The sequence below is a fragment of the Carassius gibelio genome, chromosome A25 (genome assembly GCF_023724105.1).
Source record: "Carassius gibelio isolate Cgi1373 ecotype wild population from Czech Republic chromosome A25, carGib1.2-hapl.c, whole genome shotgun sequence".
Taxonomy (NCBI): Eukaryota; Metazoa; Chordata; class Actinopteri; order Cypriniformes; family Cyprinidae; genus Carassius; species Carassius gibelio.
The window spans coordinates 855,409-879,407 of record NC_068395.1 but is presented as its reverse complement, the minus strand read 5'-3'; the positions used below and the strand labels follow the sequence as shown (position 1 = coordinate 879,407).

At 36.8% G+C, this 23,999-nt stretch overlaps 1 protein-coding gene across 1 annotated transcript in view; it reads right to left on the bottom strand.

The window, feature by feature from the left end:
* The window catches only part of LOC127946733 (integrin alpha-11-like), a 38,474-nt gene that overhangs the window by 2,030 nt on the left and 12,445 nt on the right, over positions 1–23,999 (bottom strand). The window contains exons 3-29 of the mRNA XM_052543469.1: positions 18,355–18,464; positions 17,091–17,182; positions 16,888–17,002; positions 16,674–16,801; positions 16,390–16,538; positions 16,169–16,313; positions 15,919–16,081; positions 15,285–15,355; positions 12,599–12,743; positions 11,960–12,108; positions 10,455–10,598; positions 9,963–10,166; positions 9,723–9,853; positions 8,355–8,521; positions 7,892–8,031; positions 6,653–6,763; positions 6,451–6,536; positions 5,867–6,071; positions 3,872–3,970; positions 3,670–3,746; positions 3,437–3,520; positions 3,278–3,368; positions 3,047–3,160; positions 2,509–2,592; positions 2,138–2,248; positions 924–1,019; positions 488–601 (exon numbers count right to left, since the gene is read on the bottom strand). Of these exons, the coding sequence (XP_052399429.1) occupies positions 488–601; positions 924–1,019; positions 2,138–2,248; positions 2,509–2,592; positions 3,047–3,160; positions 3,278–3,368; positions 3,437–3,520; positions 3,670–3,746; positions 3,872–3,970; positions 5,867–6,071; positions 6,451–6,536; positions 6,653–6,763; positions 7,892–8,031; positions 8,355–8,521; positions 9,723–9,853; positions 9,963–10,166; positions 10,455–10,598; positions 11,960–12,108; positions 12,599–12,743; positions 15,285–15,355; positions 15,919–16,081; positions 16,169–16,313; positions 16,390–16,538; positions 16,674–16,801; positions 16,888–17,002; positions 17,091–17,182; positions 18,355–18,464 (3,325 nt within the window). The remainder of the gene's footprint in view (positions 1–487; positions 602–923; positions 1,020–2,137; positions 2,249–2,508; positions 2,593–3,046; positions 3,161–3,277; positions 3,369–3,436; positions 3,521–3,669; positions 3,747–3,871; positions 3,971–5,866; positions 6,072–6,450; positions 6,537–6,652; positions 6,764–7,891; positions 8,032–8,354; positions 8,522–9,722; positions 9,854–9,962; positions 10,167–10,454; positions 10,599–11,959; positions 12,109–12,598; positions 12,744–15,284; positions 15,356–15,918; positions 16,082–16,168; positions 16,314–16,389; positions 16,539–16,673; positions 16,802–16,887; positions 17,003–17,090; positions 17,183–18,354; positions 18,465–23,999) is intronic.

The following is a 23,999-nucleotide window of genomic DNA, read 5'->3' as shown; positions in this document are numbered from 1 at the left end:
ATTAAAAAATATTAATAAATACTGTAATAAATGTACCGTGCATTGTTTGTTCATGATGGGTAATACATTAACTAAAGGGACCTTATTGTAAAATGTTATCAAGCTTTTATACAAGGGATATTTATATTATTTAATGTTTATTTCAATTACAAAAAAACATTGTTTATTAGTTTTAGTATTAGTTACCAATAAAACCATTGCCAAGTATGATCACATTAGCTTATAAATGATTCGAATGTTGCCTAAAGTGTGTCATTTTTGGGATTTTAAACCTCTTTGTTGTGCTGCATGCATATTGATATGCTGATACATGGAAAAACAAGACAATTATAGGCAGATTCAACCTGGATTAGTCCAAAATGAGGCTTGATTTCCTTCTTTGAAACCCAAATGAAGTGTTTTTACAAATGCACTACAGTAATACAAGTCTATACAAACACATATGTTCATATCAGCTTGGTAACTGTTAATAAACACCGTCCCAGACCTTCCAGAGAGCCAGAACCAGCAGGGCCAGAAGCTGTAGTCCTCCCAGTGTGCTCCCGATAATCACCCAGACGGGAATCCGGTAATCTTCCTCCTTCCTGATCTCCAGGATTATCTACACAACCACAATCCAAAACCTTCAAGTCAAATTCTTGGAAGAATCAGATGTACAAGATCAGGCCTCATCTGCAAAGCTGCACAGCTGAGTGTTAGAAGATGTGTGTGTAGTTAAGTCAAAGTTGACCAGTTCTCTAGTAAACAGCCGGACAGATGTTATCCAGAAGAGGGCAGTGCATCACTCCAGTCATTTAGTGTACTCCGAAACACTTCATTTCAATATGAGACTGGTCTTTCTTTCTCCTCGGTGTCTAGCAGATTTAATAAAGGAGCTCAGATGCATCATTTCATATGTTTTAGAGTGTTCTGGAGGTACTCACATGTCTCATGGGTCGCTCCTCGTGGAGGAACATCGGACTCGAGGGGTTCATCTCAACTGCAGCCGTCATTATCAGATCTAAGTGCTTCAGTTTCACCTGAGGAGCCAGACCAAGATGGTTTTATTTAAAACACTCTCCTCCCATATGTCCTGCACCAACTTTGCATTTCAATCAGCACAAGAGCTTGATTTGGGAAAACTAAGAGGAAAAGAGGATGTTGTGCTGTATATATATATTCACTCCCTTTATACGATGTGAAATAATAATCATTACAGCTAAATCATTTGAATAACAATTTATTTCTATTATTATTTTAACAGATGCTTGACTGAAAAATGTAATTCTTATTAAATAATAAATTGCAATAATAATAAAATAAAAATAAAATAAAAAAAAATTTAAAATAATAATAAAAATTGCATACATATTTTCTTTTTATTATATTTATTATATATGTTGAGGTGTAAAAGTTCTGTATAGTTCTGTATTTTATTTTATTTTGATAATATAATAAAATAATTAATGCAAATATAATTTTTATACAGTTTGTCATGTACCATAATGATGACTTTGAACAAATGCCCGATGTGAGATATTATTATAATAATTATTATAACATATACTGTAAATAATGAATATATAAATAAACTGATAAATATAATTTATTTATTTTCCAGTTAATATTTTATGTATTTTAGTGTACATATATATAACTACTGTCAAAACAATTAATTGCGATTAATCGCATCCAAAATAAAAGCTTTTGTTTACATAATATATATGTGGGTGTGTACTGTGTATATTTATGATGTATAGTTAAATACACACACATGCATGTATACAAGACAAAAATATGTTTGTTGATGCAGTATATAAAATATTAATATTTATATATAATATTAATTTTATATTAACATAAATTTACATACATGTATATATATATATAAAAATATATATACATGTTTGTTTTTTTCATAAATATACACAGTACACACACATATATTATGTAAACAAAATATTTTATTTTGGATGCGATTAATCACGATTAATCGCGATTAATCGTTTGACAGTACTAATATATTTTAATATATTAGATTTGTTTACAATAACAGATATAGTGCTGTATTTTAAAACTGATAGCCGGTGAACAAGGTTTAGCTTTCCTGTGTATGCCATACACTATTAGCTGGATTTCCAGCGTCTGAGATACTCACAGCAAATAAAGTGTGTAGATTGAGCGATCCTGTGGCGGTGATGCTAACGTCTGCTTGGGGAGCCAGACTGATTCTACAGTGCGCTAATAACGTGTCTTCGGTGGACGTGTTCTGTGAACACAACGTGAACAACATGAAATGGGTTTTTGATCACTTGGAAACTGAATGTTCCAGAGAGGAAACTAAGTAAATGCAACTTTATGTTTATGTTTGTGTTTATGTTATCTTTAGCCAACAAGATCAAGCAGGTTTGGTGGTTTGTCTTCGTCAAGCTTGTCACTTTTAACCATGTGTTGATTTGTTTCCCGGGAGATGAGTGCAATTTCTGTATCGCAAAACTTTAGAAGGAGTGTAAAAAGAGCGAAGGTTACCGTGAGCGGGTTGAGGGAGAGATCTTCCTGCGAGGACGAGTCGACGGTGATGACTCGTGGAAGAGCGCAGCTCGAGCCAGCCGTCTGGGATCAACAAACAGAAGTCTTAAAGGGACAGTGCAGCCAAAAATTTTAATGTGTTGCTAATTAACATCCTCAGTCCATCAAACAGTAAGGAAGATTTGTAACTGAAACCGTGAGTAAAGGCATAGCAGGCAACATGAAATTAACACCCGTGGCTATTTAACGATATATTAAGGTGCTGCTGGAAAAGTTTCAGATTCTACAGTCTGATAAACAGTTCACTAAAAAGAATCAGTTCAAAAGAATGATTCGTTCGTTCACTCCATGGCTCTGGATTACAGCTAATAACGTTATTCATAACGATCAGTTTCTTGCACAAGCTGATCGTTTCGCTTCATAAGACCTCGATATATCGTCAGGAGCCACAGGGATTCATTCTGTTTAGTTTCTGAGCATTTCTTTGTAGTTTTGGGCTTAAATATATTGATTGAAGAATCTGTAAACATAAATGCACCTGATCGATCTCCAAGTCTGAGAGGCGCAGGAGTGTGTTAGCGTTTCTGGTCACAGCGAAGACGTTTAACGTGAAGAGAAGCTCAGATACGGGAAACACGCCGAGGTTTTGGATCTGCAGAACAAATAGTTACTGGAGAAACATCTTCATATTTATTCTGTTCAGATGCACAGCGTATGATTTGCTCTGAAGAATATTATTTAAACCCTTGTTTGTAAACGAGGAGCCGACCTGATAAGAGATGTTGAAGGGTGGTCCGGTCCCAACAGGGAGGCTCTGGTCAAACCCAGGTTTGAGATCAAAACGAGACGGGCTGGAATCTCTGAAAGAAGCGTGAATCGTTCAATATTAAATAATCATTGATTAGCTTTAAGATTTCTCTGGTATTACCTTGTGAAGAGAATATCAGCCTCATATTTCAGATTATGATAAATGTCATTGATGTTGTCCTCTGGAGACAATTCTTCACCTTCACTGCGATGAAACAAATAGATAAATCACACGAAACAAATCAAACAAAAATGACTGAATAAATAAAAATAGTCACATTCATTTTATACACCAACAAAAAATGTAAAAATCCTGAGATGAAATTCTCATCAGTTCAAAGGTCGCGACCTCACCTGGAGACCTTCAGCGTGATCTGGACGTAGTTCAAGAAGATAGATCTGTTGAACTCAAACTCCAGTCGAAAAAATACCTGGAGAAACCAAACCAAACCAAATGTTCAACCAAACACAACACAGAAGCCAAGCGAAGCACAAAAGGCACCTAAAGGACGCACTCTTCTTCTGTTCTGTGGTGATGCAGGTGAAGGCGTCTCACCTGAGCGTGTGACCTCAGGAACGGCGCGCTGACGTTGCAGCTTCGGTAGAGACTCGTATCATCAGAGTTCGGGCACGCGATCGTAATGTCTGAAGGTGCCTGAAGAAAAACAAACGTTCAGTTTCAAACCAAAGCATTTCTGCTGAGAAAAGCACATAAATGAAGCTAAGTAAATCACTGAATGGACCAAAAGTGGTTTTAGTAATAAATATATTGACTTTACAAGTGTTTGATTTGCGTAATATTGAACATCAGTCTATCACTTAAAGATACAGTCCATATAAACTCATTTAACAATTCAGTTTCAATTTCATCCGGAATAAATTGTTGATTTATGTAAACATGCATCAGTGGCCGTTGGCTGTTTTATTTTTCAGTGTTTCATTTTTATTTTGTTTGTGATTATGGGTTTATTTTTAAATATATATATATTTTTCTTGCAATAATTATTCATATAATTTATATTCAATAATATAAAGTATTTAAGAACTTAACGTAACTTTTCCGTCAAGATTTTATTAATTTGCATGACTTTTCCAGGTCTAGAAATCACACTTCAGTTCCTCACATATCCAGGTTATACAAGATCACGGAAACACTGGTTATTAAATAAAAACGGCCGTTGTTAAGGAAACAAATTAAAATAAGAAATATGGTTTCAGTTTGCATCTTGATTATTTATTTTTTTAATTTTTACATTTAAACTTCCAGTGAATTTACATAATGTTTAAAGTCATTTGTGATTAAAATATTTTAAATGTAATTATTTCTAAAATCTTCTTAATTAATTATTTTTAAATAATTTAATTATTTTTAGCAAATAGAAGTGTCAATTTCATCAATTATTTTAGAACAAAATATAAATTTATTAAAAATGCTGCTAGGATGTTTCTAGCAAAATTAACAAGTTACTAGCGTGTGTCTAGCAAGATTAGCAAGTGACTAGCATGTTGCTAACATGATTAGCAAATTACTAGCATTGCAAGATTAGCAGGTGACTAGCACGTTGTTAACAAGATTAGCATGTGACTAGCATGTTGCTAACATGATTAGCAAGTTACTAGCATTGCAAGATTAGCAAGTGACTAGCACGTTGTTAACAAGATTAGCATGTTACTGGCATGCTGTTACCCTGATTAGCAAGTGACTAGCACGTTGCTAACATGATTAGCAAGTTACTAGCATTGCAAGATTAGCAAGTGACTAGCACGTTGTTAACAAGATTAGCATGTGACTAGCATGTTGCTAACATGATTAGCAATTTACTAGCATAGGAAGATTAGCAAGTGACTAGCATGTTGCTAACATGATTAGCAAGTTACTAGCATTGCAAGATTAGCAAGTGACTAGCACGTTGTTAACAAGATTAGCATGTTACTGGCATGCTGTTACCCTGATTAGCAAGTGACTAGCATGTTGCTAGCATGATTACCAAGTTACTACCATGCCGCTAGCATGTTTATTGCATGATCAGCATGTTACTTGCATTTTGCTAGCATGATTAGCATAGGTTACTAACATTTTGCTAGCAAGATTAATAAATAACTAACATGTTGTTAGCATGATAAGCAAGTTACTAGCATGTTGCTAAGATGATTAGCAAAGGTAACAAGCATGTTGCTAGCATGATCATTATAAATATAATTAATTTCAATGACTGTTCCATGTCTATAAATAACACTTAAAAATGGCAGTTGTTATGGAAACATGATTACAGTTTAGATCTCAGTGCTTTTGCTGTTTCAGCTTGTTTGAAAATGTATTTTCTTTTAATTGAAATAATTTTAAGCTCTGGTTGAGCAAAAGTGTTTCTTCTGAGGCTCCACTGAGATTAGGATGCTGTCTATGAAGTCACTGAGGTCTAGTGAAGAGACACACACACACACACACACACACACACACACACACACACACACACACACACACACACACACACACACACACACACTCTTGGCCCCTGATAAACATGTGAAGGTGAGACTGGACCGAGCACACCTTCAGCAGCAGACTGGAGAACTGGAGGTTTGGAGAGTGTGTGATGTGCAGGACCGTGCCGTATGCGTTCTCTCCTTGGTTCTCCAAACGCGTCTCCACCAGGACTTTCCTCCGACTGGCCTCCACCATGCGCTCTCCGCTCGTCCTCGTCCTCTGGTGGACACACGGGGGCCACGAGGAGCGCTCATGTCGCTCGCAGAACTGCCTGAAACACACAAACCACAGGCTTTTTTAGTCCTGTCTTCCATTACAACAAAGAATCAAAACATTCTTAAATCATGATACTCTTTCTTTCCTGAAAAATTCATTTCTGTTTAAAACAAGAAGGAAATATCTGCCAATGTGGCAAGATCAATAATCTTGTTTGCATTTGATTGTTTTGTTTTAAACAAGAACTAATAAAATGTAGATATTATTGTAAATCGTTTTGCATTTGTAGATACATCTTGATTCGAGAATGTTTACTAGAAAACAACACAAAAACACTCAGTAAGTAAACTGTAAGGCCAGCAGGAGCCCAGCAGACGGACAGAGGAGCGAGGAAGAGCACAAGTGTGTGTGTGTGTGTGTGTGTGAGGACAAACCTGCGGTCTAACAGATCAGAGCTGCTCTGAAGGACCAGACTGGGAACACACTCATCGTCATCATCACAACCGTTCCAGAACGGAAGCTGCAGAGACAGAAACCTCATTCAGAAGCTTGAGAGACAAAGGTGTTTTCAATCTGTGTTTGTGTGTGTGTGTGTGTGTGTGAGAGAGTGTGTGTGTCTCTCTCTGTGTGTGTGACCTCTGACTGTAGACTGGTGGGCCAGCTGTCGTCCAGCACCGGTCCTTCATCTGTGCTCTGCAGGCCGATGTTAACAGTTAAGGTCAGGGGTCGTGTGTAGTCGGTCACTTCCTGTGTGAACAGTAACAGTCAGCACTGCAAAAATTATTTCACATGCATTCTTATCAAAAATTATTCGATCAAGATGCAATTTATTAAGAAAGAAAATGAAGTTAAAAAAGGGTAAGAAAAATATTACTGTTTTTCTTTTCAGTTGACAGGTTTTTTCTTTCTTGTTTTAAGAATAAACTCAATACATTTTAAAGGTTTTCTGAACAACTCAAAACTCATTGTGCATTTTGCTTCTCAAGTAAATCTTTATTTAAGAACGTTTACATTTTTTACTGGAAAAGAAGACGAAAATATTATGTTTTGTTTTCCTTTTTTTAACTGCAGAAATCATTATGCATAGGTGCTACAAACACATATCGACAAGTGTAACTATGGTCGAGACTCTGTCATGTTCTGTGCTGAAATATATTCTGTAAATATAATAAATATATAATATGACTGGAATGGATATTTTCTTTAAAAACAATTTATTTTTTATTTTTTATATTACATGGTCCTCTGGAATATTCGATGAATCACAGCATTCTGTATTTAAATATTTCTATATAATGACACTAAACTGATATCTCACATACACACGCATTAAAAAGATTGGTGTTGATAATTTTTAAATGATTTGGAAAGAATATTCTTCTGCACTTATTAGATAAAAAATACAATAAAAACAGGAACATTGTGAAATATTATTGCAGTTCAAATCATCTGTTTTCTGTGTGAATCTGTGTTAAAGTGTAATTTATTTCTGTGATGCTCCGCTGTATTTTCAGCATCATTCCTCCAGTCTTCAGTGTCACATGATCTTCAGAAATCATTTCTGATTATTATCAATGTTGAAAACAAACAATATTTTTGTGGAAACTATGATACATTTTCTTTCAGGGTTTTTTGATTAAATGAAAGTTGAAAATAACAGCATTTATTTGAAATTCAAAATATTTTCTAACATTATTAATGTCTTTACTGTCACTTTTAATCAATTTAATGCATCCTTGCTGAATAAAAGTAGTCATTTCTTGCAAAAAAAATAAAATAAAAAATCTTTCAGACCCCAAACTTTTAGATGTGAGTGTAGCCTCTAGATCCATCAGAAAGGAAGTGATGTAAGCCCATGCACAGGAAGCGGCTCACATGAACGTGGAAGTAGACTTGCTGGCAGTAATCTGAGTCTGGCTGCAGGGTGATGTCTCTGGGCTGCGGCTCTTCAGTGCTGTCCAACACGGCTCTGGGGAAATATCTGCTCTCCTCGAAACCAAAGCTGTACCTCAGCGCTGAACAGAAATCTCAGTGTCAACAACAGCAACGTCTCTGTTTATGCTCCCATTATCCAATACATAGTTATTGTATGGTTCATAATGCAACTCACACTCTTAAAAATAATCATCTTGAGCTCCAATACAACAGTCATCCATATAAACTTTACTGGTGAGACACTGGTTTGCTTTATTCAGCCCGTAATTACTTTTTTTCCTCATAATTGTGAGATATAAACTTGCAATTGTGATAAAGTCAGAATGGCAGATTTTTTTTTTTTTTTTTGCTTGTGAATTGCTTGAACTGAATAATCAAAGTCATGAGTTTGGGTCAAACATACCAACTGTCTTTGGATCGGTCATCGGTGTCCGCGCTGTGACGTTCAGACAAACGGTGGCCAACATACACGACACCTCTCGACCTCCTCGAGTGCAGTCTTTATTAAAAACATTGATTTTTGAAGGCTCAAAATGAACGCTGATCCCCACGCGGACGACACTGCGAGACCTGTTTGAAAACACATCAAGTTATAAAACATTGGGAGATTTCAGGAGATTTCCATTATGATTCATTTTTCATTTCTACTTAAATCCCAAACGAGAAATCAAAACCGACAGAGATGAAACAATGTGAGCATATATTAAAAATACAGAATTACAGATCTTTTGATCTTGGGAGAATTTGATTAGAAACATTCAAAGTTCATGTTGAGATTACACTGTTTACATGTTTAAATCGATACTTGAAATACATTACAAAGAGTTAAGTGAAAAAAAAACATATTAATAAATATCTAAACAAAACAAACGAAATATAAAAAAATAAATACAAAAAAAAATTATGAAAAAAAAACATTTTATTTCAGCTAGTTGCCATGACGACATTTCTATTTTTTAATTTTAACTTGATGAAATAAAATAAAACTGAAAAAAAAATATATACAAAATATATTTTTTTAAATGACAAAACACTACAAATTACTAAAAATGTAAAATTAAAATTAAAGCGTAAAATATATTTTATAAAACTAATTCAAAATATTATTTAAAAAACGATATGTATTTAATATTATTAGTATATCAGTAGTACTAAAATAACAGTTACACATCCACATCAATTTACATCATATTAAAACTGTCCATTTGAATATTTGTGGAATTAAAGTGTATTTTAATAATACTTCATATAGTATTTTATATATTTTTATTTTCATAACGGATGATGGCTCAAGCCGCCACTGTTGTTTTAGTATATTTGGAATATTGTTATAGTTTTTCATTCATAGATTTTCTGTTTTATTAATCTTAAAACAATATTAATATTATTTAGATTTTCTGTTTTCATTTTAAAGTAATCATGTTGTGCTTTTGTAATTTAAAGAAAAATATGTCTATAGAGTTTTATTACTTTTTATTTTAGTTTTAGTTATTTTAGGACAATCTTAGTATCAGGTTAAACTAAATGAAAACGACAACTAGCTGAAGTATAATATATATATATATATATATATATATATATATATATATATATATATAAATAAATATATATATATATATATATATATATATATATATATATATATATATATATATATATATATATATATATATATATATATATATATATATATATATATACTATTATATTTTGTTTAAGTTTAAGCTTATGTTATATCACATTTGTTATGGTTTAAGTAGTGTAAGCTCACCAAAGCAGAACCACGGCCCCTAAAGAGCCCACGGACAGATCTATGAGCTCATCTCCATTCACATCCATCATCCCATGAACACTGCGGCCAAAATAACGCAGACCTGGAGAGACGTCACCAGCGGCTATTCTCTGAGATTAATAAAACATTAAGAAATAAGGTGCAAAAGGTCATACCTGTTGCCTTGACTGGAATGCCATTCAGTAATGTTTATGAAATATCGGTGACTCTGAGTCTTGCCTGTTTGTATTTGGGTTGGATGCGGTCTTGTTTGCCGTAGAAGAGATAGATGGCTCCTTTGTGATCGTCCTCCAGTGGTGCACCTACGATGAGCTCAGTGAAGCCATCACCATTCAAGTCCGGAAGAGCGGACATGGCAGCGCCAAACCGAGAATCATGGGTCTTCTCTGATGGTCCAAGAGTCCCGTCTGGGATGTAAGAGCCCTAAGGAATAATCAGAGAGAGTGAGGCAGGAAAACATTCATTAAAATGGCTTATGATTCAGCATTATGAAACTTTCATTTGTCAGGTTTTCTGCGATATCTTTGTTATCTACCTCCTTGTTTTTTACCAGATTTTTTTACTTAATATTATTCAATCCAACGTTTAAACACACCACTCAGGTAAAGTCTCTAGAGTTTATTTAGCTGTGGTGCTGTAGATTCAGGGAGAGTTGCGTAAACAAGCATTCTTTGAGAAAGCGTTACGGTCTTGTGTTCAGGATGATATCACCTGTAAACTGAGGGTGTAGATGTAAACTCGGCCTTTCTCCCACCCTTTGTAGAAGTACATGGGAGCGCCGACAAGTAAAAGATCCGTCAATCCATCGTTGTTCAGATCAATGGGTGCCAGCTCACTTCCATAATATGAGCCGATCTACAATTCACCAAAACACACTGTTAGCATTTGAGATCTGTTAGTCCACAGTGCATGTAGAGTTAACTCTTTTGGGTGTTTCTAGGTTGTATTAAAACTGCTATGTGGTTGTTTACTGTCCCAAGTCCACCAAGAGGCAAATGTGGACGTTTTGTTCTGATAATGACAGTCGTGATTCATCAAATGATGGTAAAAAAATATTTTTGTACTGACTCATGGGGTTTAGCATTCATGTGGGTCTTAAAAAGGTTTTATGCTGATGTAGAAATCTTAAACGTATGAAGTTATGGTTTTAAATGTTATATGCACTGCGGAAAAACAAACAATGTCTATCAATAGTTTGTATGCAAAAAATCTCGTCAGGCATATTTAGAACAAGAATCCTTAGATGATATTAAAGATTATTTAAGGATCAAAGTGCAAAAAGCATTTTAAATCACGATTCTTTGAAGCATTAGGTTTTGCCACTTTGTCAGCATGAAGTTTTGAATCATTTAAAATATAATACAATTTAGTATGATCACTTATTCTTTTGTGAATATTTTAATAAGTACAGGTCAGAATAAGTATTTAGTTTCATTTTTAGATGCTGAATGAAGATGGTAAATTATTTTACTCATAGATATTTGAAACATTAAAGTACACAATTTACTTTGATACAATATGCTTTCTATGAGTATACTATCACTTTTGTACGTTTGATTGGATGCAGTCACCAAAACGGCTCTCATCTTTGACCCAGAAATGTTTTGTTATTCAGAAACTCACTTTTCTCAGAAAACAAGACTTTTTAACTCATATCATTTTGCTTAAGTAAATATACTGCATCTTGGTATTTGGTAATATGACTAAAATCCTGAGGAAGAAAATCACTTTGCTGTTCAGTGTGACCAGAAGGTACAGTAAATGTCATTTACATATATTTATTGGTTCAATATTTATTTATTTTAGTCAAATGAATTAAAAAACAATGGACAAGTTGTTGTATATTCAAAAAAGTGCCGCTAATACAATGCATTGTATGCTATGTAGACATTTAAATAGAGAATATATTGATGTATTGTGTTCTCTTCAATATATTCCTTACATTTTCTTTTGCTCCTCTTTTAAAACCACCAATGAGCAAAACACATGCATTTCTTACACTAATCATCTTAGTGTATCTCTCAAGTGTGCACACTAGAAATCTTGGCAATGCTTGGCAGATACTTATTTCTTTGCAAAAACAAAACAGTTATACGTTTTTTAATTTACAGTAACCCACTGCCACGGTTTGTACCATGGTATTCTCGGATGTGCTTTGTAGTACCACATACAGTAGTTCTTTAAATCGTGGAAGTGTAGTATGTACTAGGTTTCACCTGCTGTCCGTAGAGCGAGTACAGTATGGTGAGGTTGCCGCTGTTGGTCAGTGTGAAGATGATGATCTTCCCCGTGTGGTTAAACCGAGGGGCTCCAGCGACGTACAGCTGACCGTGTTGAGCCGAGACCACCGATGACACCATGTACCCTAGAAACAAGCATCACAGTGATACATTATACTTAAATATGATCAATATTGCCTGCAGGCTTGGAGAAAATGCACAGTTCAAAGAAGCATTAATATAGTTTTCGAGATTAGACTAGTTTGCATTACTATTTTGGTTTCTAGTTAAGCTTGTTAAGTAGTCTTAAGTGCTACAAAATTGGTCGATACATATGTAAGACCTATGAGAAACAGTATGTCTATATACTTTGAACACTTTCCTTTCCGTTCCTAAAGCTTCGGTCTATTTAAAGTTAGTGGGTCATTTTTGATTAATGCATGCAAAAACCAATGCCATTCAGTGCCATCAATATCCAATCTGGTGCAATGCATCTTAATTTGGTGAGTTTTAATACATGCATGCATAAATTAAACAAGTTAACATTCTTAACCATTTCTTTTTTAAGGTTCAATAGAAGAAAGTCAGAATCATATCTTGATTAGGTTCTAACTAAAAACGGTTTCATGTTCTTACCCAGATACGCTCCGTGGTTCTTCAGTTCCTCTGGGAACTCTTTGATGTAAGAGGACTTGGCTGGGATGACTTTACCATGACGGGTTTCCTTAAGAACAGCTCCGTTCCAATCATACGCCCCGACGGCACCAAGCAGTATCCCGTCCTTTGAAAGAATGGTTTACATCATCAGTAGTTTTTACATTTACTTTTAGTTCAAAGGGAAATGCACACAGTAGAGTATAAAAACGGTGTTGCATCGGAGGTCTGGGTTCATGTACATGCACTCAGTGTTATGGGATCATGACAAACAGCCTGGCAGTGACTTCAGTGGTATAGAGAATGCAAACAGACAGATTTGCCAAACCTCTCTTGCACCAATTCTAGAGCTACTGCCAAAACTCTGCATGCATTAACATCTGGGACATTCAAACTCATAATGAACTGCCCATTCTTGACCAACACCACTCAACACTCGGTCACGCTGTAGTCCTAATCCAGTTCTGCTAGTCAGACTGAATGTACACTACTAGTGTAACTAACTAAATAAGAAACCCATGCACAACTCAATGGCACAATGCTAGAAAGTTGTAGGTTGTTGCCAAGACATTTCAATGCAGTTGCTGAAGTGCTGTTGATGGTTTTATCAGGTTTGTTTTAGAGAAATGCATGTTTATTTTAATTTCTGTTTTTAATAATTATGTTATGTGATTGCTTACTGAAAAAAACCCAACTCAATTTCTTCTCATTTTTGATTGTATACCGCCCCCCCCATACACACATTTTTTTATCATTACTGCATCATGCCTCAAATGTCAATTTTAAATCAGCTGTGTTTTTTTCAACAAGTTGCAGTATAATGGCTAGAGTTCTCAAGCATGTAGCTGACTTCCCTTTGTGATTAAAATTGTGATTTGAAATCCTGGATGCATGCGAGTGAGAGCAGCAGTCATCTGTGAGTCTGACTGGAAGCTTAAAACTGGCTGCGTTCACTGCCAAAGTTTTCTCATGCAATGTCGACGTGGACACTTTGACAGAGTTCCATGGCACATTTGCACAATAAACTCTCTCCAATGCACTCAGTGCGTCTTTCCATTCTCGTTTTATTAACAGTGCTTGCAAAGGCAAACCCCTGAACAGACCCTAAATCCAGAGAATTAAACTTCAGTAACTTCTGTGCTAAAGAAATGAACGAAGGCTCAAATTGTGTGGATTATTTGAGGAAAACACACATGCCGCAGATGCAGAGTTAAACTGGTAAAAGTAAAACTATTCATGTCTAAATAAATTCCATTTCAGCATTTGGAGCATCACCAGAAAAACTGATAACGCTTGGAGTAAAGTAAAGGTAAAACAAAACAAAATGTTACTTTACTGTTACACTGAAATATTTAAGTGAATTCTAATACAGTTAATCAACACATCTTTGATGGAATTTCGGTTAAAAGAACAATAATAATATTTTGAATTAGATTTTATTTTTAAATTTTGTTTTTAGCATTTTTATTTATTGTTGTGTGTATAAAAGGTATCACACTATTATGCCGCCTTCTAAGATACTTTTATCCAAAATCTAAAGCTGCAAAATCTTTGGTGGCAAAGTCAATCCCAGAATGCATTGCAGGTTTAGCAATGCAGATGATGTGAAGGAAATGTTAATTAGAAATTTACTTAATAATTGAGTTTTATTTGACTGTAATTGCTATTTGTATAGTGTAAAGGCCTTTTGAGTGATCTAAAACAGTCACTTTTTACATTTTATTTCATTTTTGTTTTTGATTATATTCAATTTGATCAATTTCTCCAATGTAGACGTTTGACAGCAAGCGCATGAGTCTGTGTCAGAGACCCAAGCTAATACACCAACTCCCACCAACTCATTTTATTTCCATCTGATTAGGTTTTGTTTACTGCATTCTTGACGGACGCCAAACTCTTTTCCTTATAAAACAAAACAAAGTGATTCCTTTAAAAATATTTGCAGCCACAAGCAAATAAGGCTTTTACAGATACAGACAGATGTACGCATTAAAACACAAGGGCACGTGTGTGAGAGTGTTTGTGTGAGGTTCCTCGCTCGAGAAGCCTAATTCAACAAAACCATATGTGTTCTCTGGACCTCGTTCCCTCGGAGAAGTCAAAACAACTTTCCGAGACGTTATCTCTCATCTCGAATTGCCACTGTCAAGAGCAGCTCCTGGAAACCACCAGTGAAATTATGATGGTTTCTTATTTATTTTTTTATTGGTTTATTTTCCTTCATTTAACACGAAAGGAGCCCCAGACCTTCAGTCTTCTCTCCTGCATGAGATTACTCCAACCGAGAGAGAAGACGTGTCAAATAGTCCTTCCCTCAGAAGACGGTCTAAACTGTCTTCATGCCGCTCACAGCATGTGGAACAGCTTCAAACATAAACAAGCCTTATTTTCATTGAAAGATTGGCGTTTCATGCTTCCGTTGTCCCTTAAAGTACGGACGGTGCCTCAAGTATATCTTCCCATGGGCATCGAGCGGTAAACAAAGCATTCTTTCAATAACTCTTTATTTTGATTGATGCTTTAGTTTGTGCTCCAGGCTAACGGCTAAGTGTGCAAAGAGCAAAATAACAGCATTTCATGCACCTCGCTGAGTACGTAATATAATTCTCCGCACATTAGCTCGATTATCAATATTTCTTCTGCTTGGAAGGGATGGAGATGCACTCACCTCCACGACATGTGAAGAGAATCCAGCTTGAGACATCTGCAAACCAAAGGCCGTGCCGTTCTGGTTGGTGCCTGCAGAAGAGTAAAGAGATTTTGGTGTTAACTAGTGTTTTCTGTGATATTCCGGTCTCTATATATGGTTTAAGCATGGGTTTATGATAGGGATGCACGATATTGGATTTTGGCCGATATTCGATATGCCGATATTTTCAAAATAATTTTGGCCGATGTTGATACCGATACCGATATATATATAAAAATTTTCGCCTGATATATTTAAACTTTAATTTTACTGAAGAGAAATCCATGTATCTCTTCTGTACTGATTCTACCATAAATGTATTATTTTACAAATGTAGACAGACATTCACACCTGAAAAACAGGTCAATTAATTCACTTGGAGAATATTGGTTTGGCTCATCGGCAGAAATATTCATATTTCTTAAATATTCATGATAAACATAATCATAAACTAGGGATGCACGATAATATCGGCACAACATCGGTATCGGCCGATAAAAGCTTAAAATGACCATCATCGGTATCGGCCGATACCGATGTTGTGCCGATATTATCGTGCATCCCTAGTTTATGATTATGTTTATCATTTATTCACTGAGTTCAGAGGTCATACCCTCCAAGCTGAAGATCTTCTCTCCTAGAGCATCCACGATATCCTTCAGGGCGGACTCGTCGGTGACGCTGAAGAAGTGCTCCTCGGGATCACTGGCGATGAACTTGATTTCCCTCAGGAAAGCTTCAGGATTGATCCCGCGCCGATTATAGGAGCCAAGAACCTGGAACGGCAATGGAATGACCAATGGAGCGAAGTAAACCTGAAGAACACATCTGGAGGATTCCACTGGAAATAGACAGAAACTCACCGCAATGGCGTACAAGGTGATATTATCCTTCTCACTGTCCTCCACGGCTCTCCGTAGGTTTGGGCTGTCGTGCGATTCTCCATCAGTGATGACAATCATGACTCTCTTAGCCTCCGGACGACCTCCGTGTTTGAATGCTTGAGTTCTGTTATACAAAAAGAAAGAAGATATATTACGTCTCTCATGAGAGTTGAGAGTTTATAACTTAAACGTCACTGTACCGAGCCTCATTGATGGCGAGAGCTGTCCGTGTTTCTTCTCCGCCTCGCTGGTCGATGTTCTTCGCTGCCTCGACAACCTCCTCAACCGTACGGAAATCATCCAGCCGAAACTCGTGCACCACTCTCGCACCATACTGGACCACCCCTACCTGGACAACACAACGCCTGGTGAGATAACTTTAACATGTCTTGACATTCTTAGTATTTGTAACGCATCAAAAGAATTATAGTACAAGCCCAGAGTTTCATAAATCAAAGTCTGATTTTCCAGAATTCAGACGCACCTGTATCTGTCCTGGACCGACGTAAAACTTCTGCAGCACATTTATCAGAAAATCTTGAACCTCAAACCAGGGGTAGATAGAGTTGGATCCATCTAACACAATCACTATGTCCATGTAGGTCTCGCACCCTGTGGAGAAACTGCTGCCGTCAATATGCATGTGATCTCCGAGTCTAAATGAGAAGGATCTTGATCAGTGAAGAGTTTGGCTTTACTCTGAAAGGCTGGAGCGATGCTGTGGGTGAAGCTGAAGCTGCTGTTGACTCTTGAACAGATGCCTGTGCTGTAGTAGGAGCTTCCACACTCGTACGACCACAGTGGCCCGCACGCCTCAAACACAGTCAGCATCAAACCATTTTCAGAACAGATTTTGATTTTTACATGGAAAATTATGATCTTTTTGCATTAAGCGTATTACCACAAAGCTGTTGTCTTTGGGGTTGGAGGTGAGAGTCATTCCCATCCTCATTTTCTCTTTGCGTTCAGACACATTGTTCAGGGATATCTTTCCTTAAAAACAGCCAAAAAATATTTTGTTAAATTTTGCCTTTCTTACAGTTTAAAGGAACAGTTCACACAAAAACTAACTTTTGCAGGACATCTAAGATGTAGGTGACTTCCGTGAGTAGAAAACTCAAGAAGCTTTTGAGCTAAAACCATGGTCCTTTGTGATTCATTAAATGCAAGTCAATAGCTGACCATTTTTGAGAACAAAAACTAAAAATTATAAATAGGCCACAGGAAATTAACAACTGTGCCTCCTGACGATATACTGACGATATACTCCTGACGATATAATGATAAGTCTGTGCAACATTATCTACAACATTATTCCCAATAATCCAGAGCCTGATGTCTGGTTCAAGAACGAATCATTCTTTTGAACTGATTCTTTTTAGTGAACTAGATGAATCAGTTCACCAAATTGGACTGAATCAACTGAATCGTCAATTAAAACTAATTTTCATGCACCGTACAGTCACTGTGACTCAAAGTCAGCCAAAATAGAGGCGTATCTGATGCTATGATGAATAAACTCATTCAGTGCTCCAGTTCCTCCAAAAGTTACTGAACTGAGCCAACACTTCGATTCGAACCGGAGATGAAGGGACCAAACGAAAGTTTTTATGGTTTCTCATTGTTTATGTAAAGAGGTGAGCTTAAGAAGACTGGTTTATTCATTTTATATGCTTTAGACAAGTAAAACGTATGGCATTTCACATCATTATTGGGTGCTTTAATAATATAATTGGATATTTGTGATGTCATTGCATGATTACCCAAATTAACTCGTGAACTGAAGTAGTTCATTGAAACGAACTGTCTGAAAGAACCAAATCTGATTTCCCCGTTTGTCCCGAGGCTCTGGATTACAGGTTATAATGCTGTAATTAATGTTCAGTCTCTTGCGCAGACCAATCGTTTCGCTTCATAAGACTTCAGTATATTGTCAAAAGTCATGGGTATTAATTTTGTGTTCCTTTTTTAATTCTCAAAAACAGGCTGACTTGCATTTTCTGAATCACGAAGGATCACGGTTTCAGCTAAAAATCTTCCTTGATTGTTCTACTCAAGAAAAAGTCACCTATGTCTGGGATGGACTTAGGCTGTGTAAACTAACAGCACATTTTCATTATTGGGTTAATTATTCCTGTTGAGGAGTCGGATGGGTGAAATGATACCTAAATGCAGTCGTGTGCAGTTTGTTGCAGGTTTGCTGTCTAGTGGACATCTGTAGACGTCCCCTGTCTGGTGTTCACCGCTGCTCTCAAAGGGAGCTCCGACCAGGAGCCTGAAATACAAGAATATACAGTGTTTGTTGATCAGGTTTAATTGTTTGATGTAATCTTCAAATAACGCATGATGCTTTATTAAAATCTAGTTTGGGATTTTTGTTGTACTTTTACAGCTTTAACTGTTGTTTTTATTTGAGAATAAATTGGTGAACGGTGGCAGATCATTCCAAATAGCCATTTTATGAGAAACACAGCAGAAGTTGAACATTACAGCTGCGTTCCAGTCGAAGTCATTCCCTCCCTGCTACGAGGAAAACCCAACACAAGCCCAGCAGCAGAGAACCACTTCGCAGCTTTTCCAGCTTCTGAGGTACGTCTGAGACGGAGCCAATACCAGAAACCAACAGCAAACTCTGTAATGCTGTTCACGTAGAGATCAAGACGTTTAGAACTGCGATGACAAACCACATCCCAGAGTTTGGCCTGTGAAACCCATCCATGGCAGTGTTTACATTCCTCCCCTGCCACTGCGACCAGCCATGTGTACTGAATCACAGATATATCACTGTCAGTCAATTTCTGCTCTTGTCATATTGTCAATATTGGGGAAAAACTGCATAAACTAGTTTAAGTGGGTTTGTTGGTATAAACTGGGTGGTTTTCACTAGTTGGAATGATATAGTTGGAGAGATTTATAGAGGTTTGGGGCACTTAGACCAGCTAAGCGAGCTGAGAAACTACCTTATGCTAGTTTAAGATGTTTTTTGTTGTTTGTTTTAACTGGCCACCATTGTGGTTTTCACTAGTCAGGATGGTCTTTGATGGTTTTACCTACAAACACGTGTTTTGTATCACAGTCAGCCAATTCTCAGACAAAAAAGAAAGGTGGTTTGTTGGTTTTGCATTCAAGACAATGTAGTTTTTTGGGTTTTAGAGAAGTTTTGGACCCTAAAAGTTTGGGACACCAGGCTAACAAACCAATTCAGTTTTTCTACTCTAAAATGTCAATATTAAAAAAAGAATTCAATGTGATCAAACTGTTTATCAAGCAATTTCTGAGTAAAACATGTTTCTACAAAATGTTTCTTCCATTTATCGTTTTTCGGTGTACCATAGTAGGATTTGTTTTTCTTTAAGTCACATGACAGATATGTTTTTGGGATGTGCAGCACTCTCAGTTCCCACAATGCACCACTTTCTGAACACCAGTCTTTATTGGAATGTACCATTAGTCTTTGGCCCCCGTAGTGAAGGTTTAGTCTATCCTGAGGCAAAGTTATTTCAGGAACGTCAAGTTCAACTCGGCTGTTTTTCAAAGCCATCCGATGCTAATACAACATGTCAGGACTTTCAGAATAAATTGGAACTCAATGTCTTAAAGGATGACAGATGAGTTTCTTTCTCATCCTAACTAAACGTATCCCAGCATACTCTTTTATGAATAGTTAAGTCTTTGTTTACTAATCATTATGTTAATCCAAACCCATATGTTATTTACTTAGCCTTTCATTTACATTCTGATAGAAGCCAGGACAGTAACTGCTTGGTGAATCCATCCAAATGTATTTTATTTGGATAACTAATCTCTCTCTTGCAGTTTAACCTTATTTTGGGAGGTAAGCAGCTAACTATATGATTGCAAAATGGTGGAGAAATTGTGCAAAGGTTTGCATTCACTCTTACAGCACTGATTGGTTTTCATAGCGTTGAATTATCATTCAAACTAAGTTTGCACAAAATAAACATTGTCATGTCATAGATAAAACAAAAATGCACCAAGAGGTTAAACATTAGGACTTGTAACTGAAAGGCTGTAGGTTCAAACCCAATCAAGAGTTGACTGATAAACTACACAATTCACTAAACACCAATTTTGAGGGCAGTGTTTCAGACTTCTATAGTTCAGCTTTTCCAGGTCCTGCTACAGTTTGCACCTTTTTCACAGAAGTTTGCACTATTTGCATTTAGAGGTATGCATTTTATGCAAAGCGACTTACATGGCATTCCAAGTTCATACATTTATTGGGAATCAAACACTATTTTGTATAAAAGAGCTGTTAGTGTATATTTTCCTGCTAAAACAGCCAATTGCATTTGGTTGTATTGTTCACTGTTACTGGATTTGCATAATTTAATATGTGTTGTAACAATGCAGCTGGCATACTCAAATTAGGGTTAACAGCATGTGCAATTCATTTTTTAGTGGATTTTCCCCTTTGGCTTTGTTCATACAAATGTATCTGTCTCAAATCCGTTTAATTGCAGGTTAATTGTGTTTGTGTGAAATCCGTAGATTTAACCAACCCAATTTGTATGTGGTCTGAACTCTGATTAAAATTGTAATTTTAGTAATGCATTTCAGTCTAAACAGTAGAATCAGATTAGTATTAGTTGCAATATCCCATGTATTGACTTCACTGCCTGTACAAACGCATCGAGTTTCAGCACTCGCTCAGCGACGGTGAAGACGCTCAATTCTTAATATTGGATTTAAAAAACGAATCAGGTGCAAAGCCACTTTGTGTTCATCCAGGAGCTGTAATAACTGTAGCATACATCACTTCTGATAAAAGCATCTGCTGATGACATTAGCTAAAAAGCCAGCTGAAATATAGACTGATGTTGTTGTTAATCTTGCATATCTGAACATGTTGACATGTGGATACCAATATCCCTAAAGTACTACAAATTCTTCATTTAAGCTCTTGGGTTATGTTCAGTGACTATGACTTTATAGTGTTTAGCATAAATGTCAACCCAGTTAGCATGTAAATATCCGTAATAGAAAGCAATATTATGGACACAGGACTCATATTTTAGCAGGAAGCAATGGTTTGGAATTAAAATGCCATGATGGATTTGTTTCATCTTTTGTCTTCTCCAGATGTTAACTGATGGACTGGAGTGCTGTGAATTATTGTGATGCTTTTATCAGCTGTTTTTATCATTCTTTTATGTAAATCGATTTTTATTTCACGTGGAATTTAAGAAGAAAATACATCCAGACACTCCTTCATGTAAACAGGATGCACTCAGTCCTTGGCTAGAACAGCGGGACGGCATTTTTGAATAGTTTGTAACACTTCATTTTTGATGCATGTGTTTTTCAGAACTAAAAATATTTTCATGCATTAGTGCATGAAGCAAAACACTCTTTTGACTTTAAGTGACATTCTACAGAAATGGAAAAGCAGCATGCCTCTCAGTTCTGTGCAGTAAATCACTTTTCAGAGGGAAGTGCGCGCCGCACGGTTTGTCTTGAGATGGGACGCACAGGAGGGGTTTGGGAATAACAAACCACGAAACACATACTTTCCAGAGCTCACGCTCACAGACACAGGGTCGAGACAAGTGCAGATTCTTTCCACTTATTTCCCTGCGCACATCAAAGGCCCCCAGGTTTCTCAATGCTGGGGGACCACCAGTTCTCCATCAGTGATGATTAAATAACAGGAAGGATTAGGGATTGTGATGCTGTGGGAGTTTGGATAATGATATTCTTCTGTGTGTCTGCGCTTTTATAAGTCAAAGACAATACCCGGTGTTTTAAAGGCTGTAAACTGTGAGAGTGTAATCGATTAGTTTTACTATATAAAGGCCAGCTGGTTACAGTGTTGTCATAACGTTCACCTTGGAGATTGAAAAGGTTTCTTTTTTGAGACCCCACGAGCCCAAATTCAGACCCATAACAATAAAACCCATAGAAGAGGTGGGAGTTCAAAGGAGGAATCTTTATATTACCAAACTGCAGGGAGAGGAAGAGTAGATATAAGTCATGATCTGCAAGATTAACCACAATCTGATGTGATCCGACCACCTCAGAGAAAACCAGTGTTGAGCTGCTGCAAGAGCTTTTGAAGCACAGCAGCTGTGGTCAGAGAGTTCTGTGTGTTCTGATTGGTGGATGATGATGATGAGTGGATGAAGACTAGAGCTATCAAATAGTGAGAGAGTGATCTGCTCACCTGGTTATGTTCGTGGATATTTCGATGTGGAAAGCAGTTTGGAATGGAAATATTGATATTTTATTTGTTAACAACATACTTTTCGTACTTTAATTTCAGTAAATGTTATGAAATTGGAGAACTAAGCCAGTAGGGCTTGGGTGCCGAGTTGCATTCTGGGACGTTGCGGCCATGTTGCTGGCCTCGCACATGTAAACATACAGCAAGTTGAACGAGAAGAGCAGAGTTGGGAGAAAGAAAAAAGATGTTAAAATCACGAAAAGGTTGTGGGATTTATAGGGATACGCTAAATAGGGATGCCAGGGACCAGTATGTGGACAAAATCGTTACTATTAACCGTTTGGATCCATATGAAATTACCAACAAATAGTGGAGTACCGACGGAGACTTGCTGACACATTTTCGAATTACAGATATCTTCGGCTACCTTGTTTGTTTTGTGAGAGCCTACACTTCAGAATAGTTCAGAAGCTACAAGTCATTGGAGTCTCATGTGCAGTTCACGAATGGATGGGTTCAGGAGCTGCAGATCATAGAAACGGAACAGTGGCAAACAGTATACAGTAATCCGGTAAGCTGCGCTCTAATGTTACCTAGCTGCTAGTTTAGTAACCGTTAGTGCTAACAACCATTCACACATGGACTTTAACAATGTGTTCCAAAAGTGTAGTTAGTAGCTGTCAACCATCCCGTTTTTTCCGGGGTTCTCACATATTTGAGCTGTTTTCCCGCTGTCTTCCCGTTTTAGTATTTTCCTGTAAAATATCCCGTTAGCCCCTCCATCAGACCTGTCAAGTCTCTGTGTTGTTGTCCTGTTGCTACTCCTTGTCCTTCCAGTGAAACAGCTGTTTTCAAAGCATCGTTTTGCTTACTTGAAAGCAACCTTAGCATGATGTTGGGCTTTTTAAGATAGCATGGTTGTTGTGAGAGCACGATTTCACGCAAATCTGTAACTACAGTCACGTTAGACCTAGCTTCACAAATCGCTTAACGTTAGTTAATGCAGCAGTTTTGTAGTATGACTTTTTGCTGTGAGCAGAGGTATAGCAACAAACAGATGAATGTTGAAATTTCCCGTATTTTGGATGAGTAACCAGAGAAATTTCCCTTATTTTCAATGTTGACTTAAGCTATGTAAATTATTCAGATGTTATGGTCGCGCCTCCAAGCAGGAAAGCGGTGTAAAGTTAATCCATTCTCATTTTATTTTCCCCATGGCGATTATGTGTTGCGCTATTACACCCCACAATACAGCAACGGTTTACCATGGTTGAAATAGATTTTTAATTAATCAAATTAAGACACACGGATGAGAGGGAGTATGTCTAAAATCTGCGCAGCAGTCCGAGTGGCAGTAAAGGAGGCAGTAAAGGAGGCAGTCAACATGGCAGCCACGCAAAGTAATGACGTCACGACGCCCAAGCCCTATAGTAGTGCTGGCGGTGTCATTTGATTTGGATAGGAACTTTGGATTGTGAATCATCTGAGTCAGTTCGGGAGTTCAGAGCGTGATTCATTTGAGTCAGTTTAGGAGTTCAAAGCGGGTTCACGAATCATTTGAGTCAGTTTGGTAGTTCGGAGCGTGAATCATTTGAGTCAGTTTGGGAGTTCGGAGCGTGAATCATT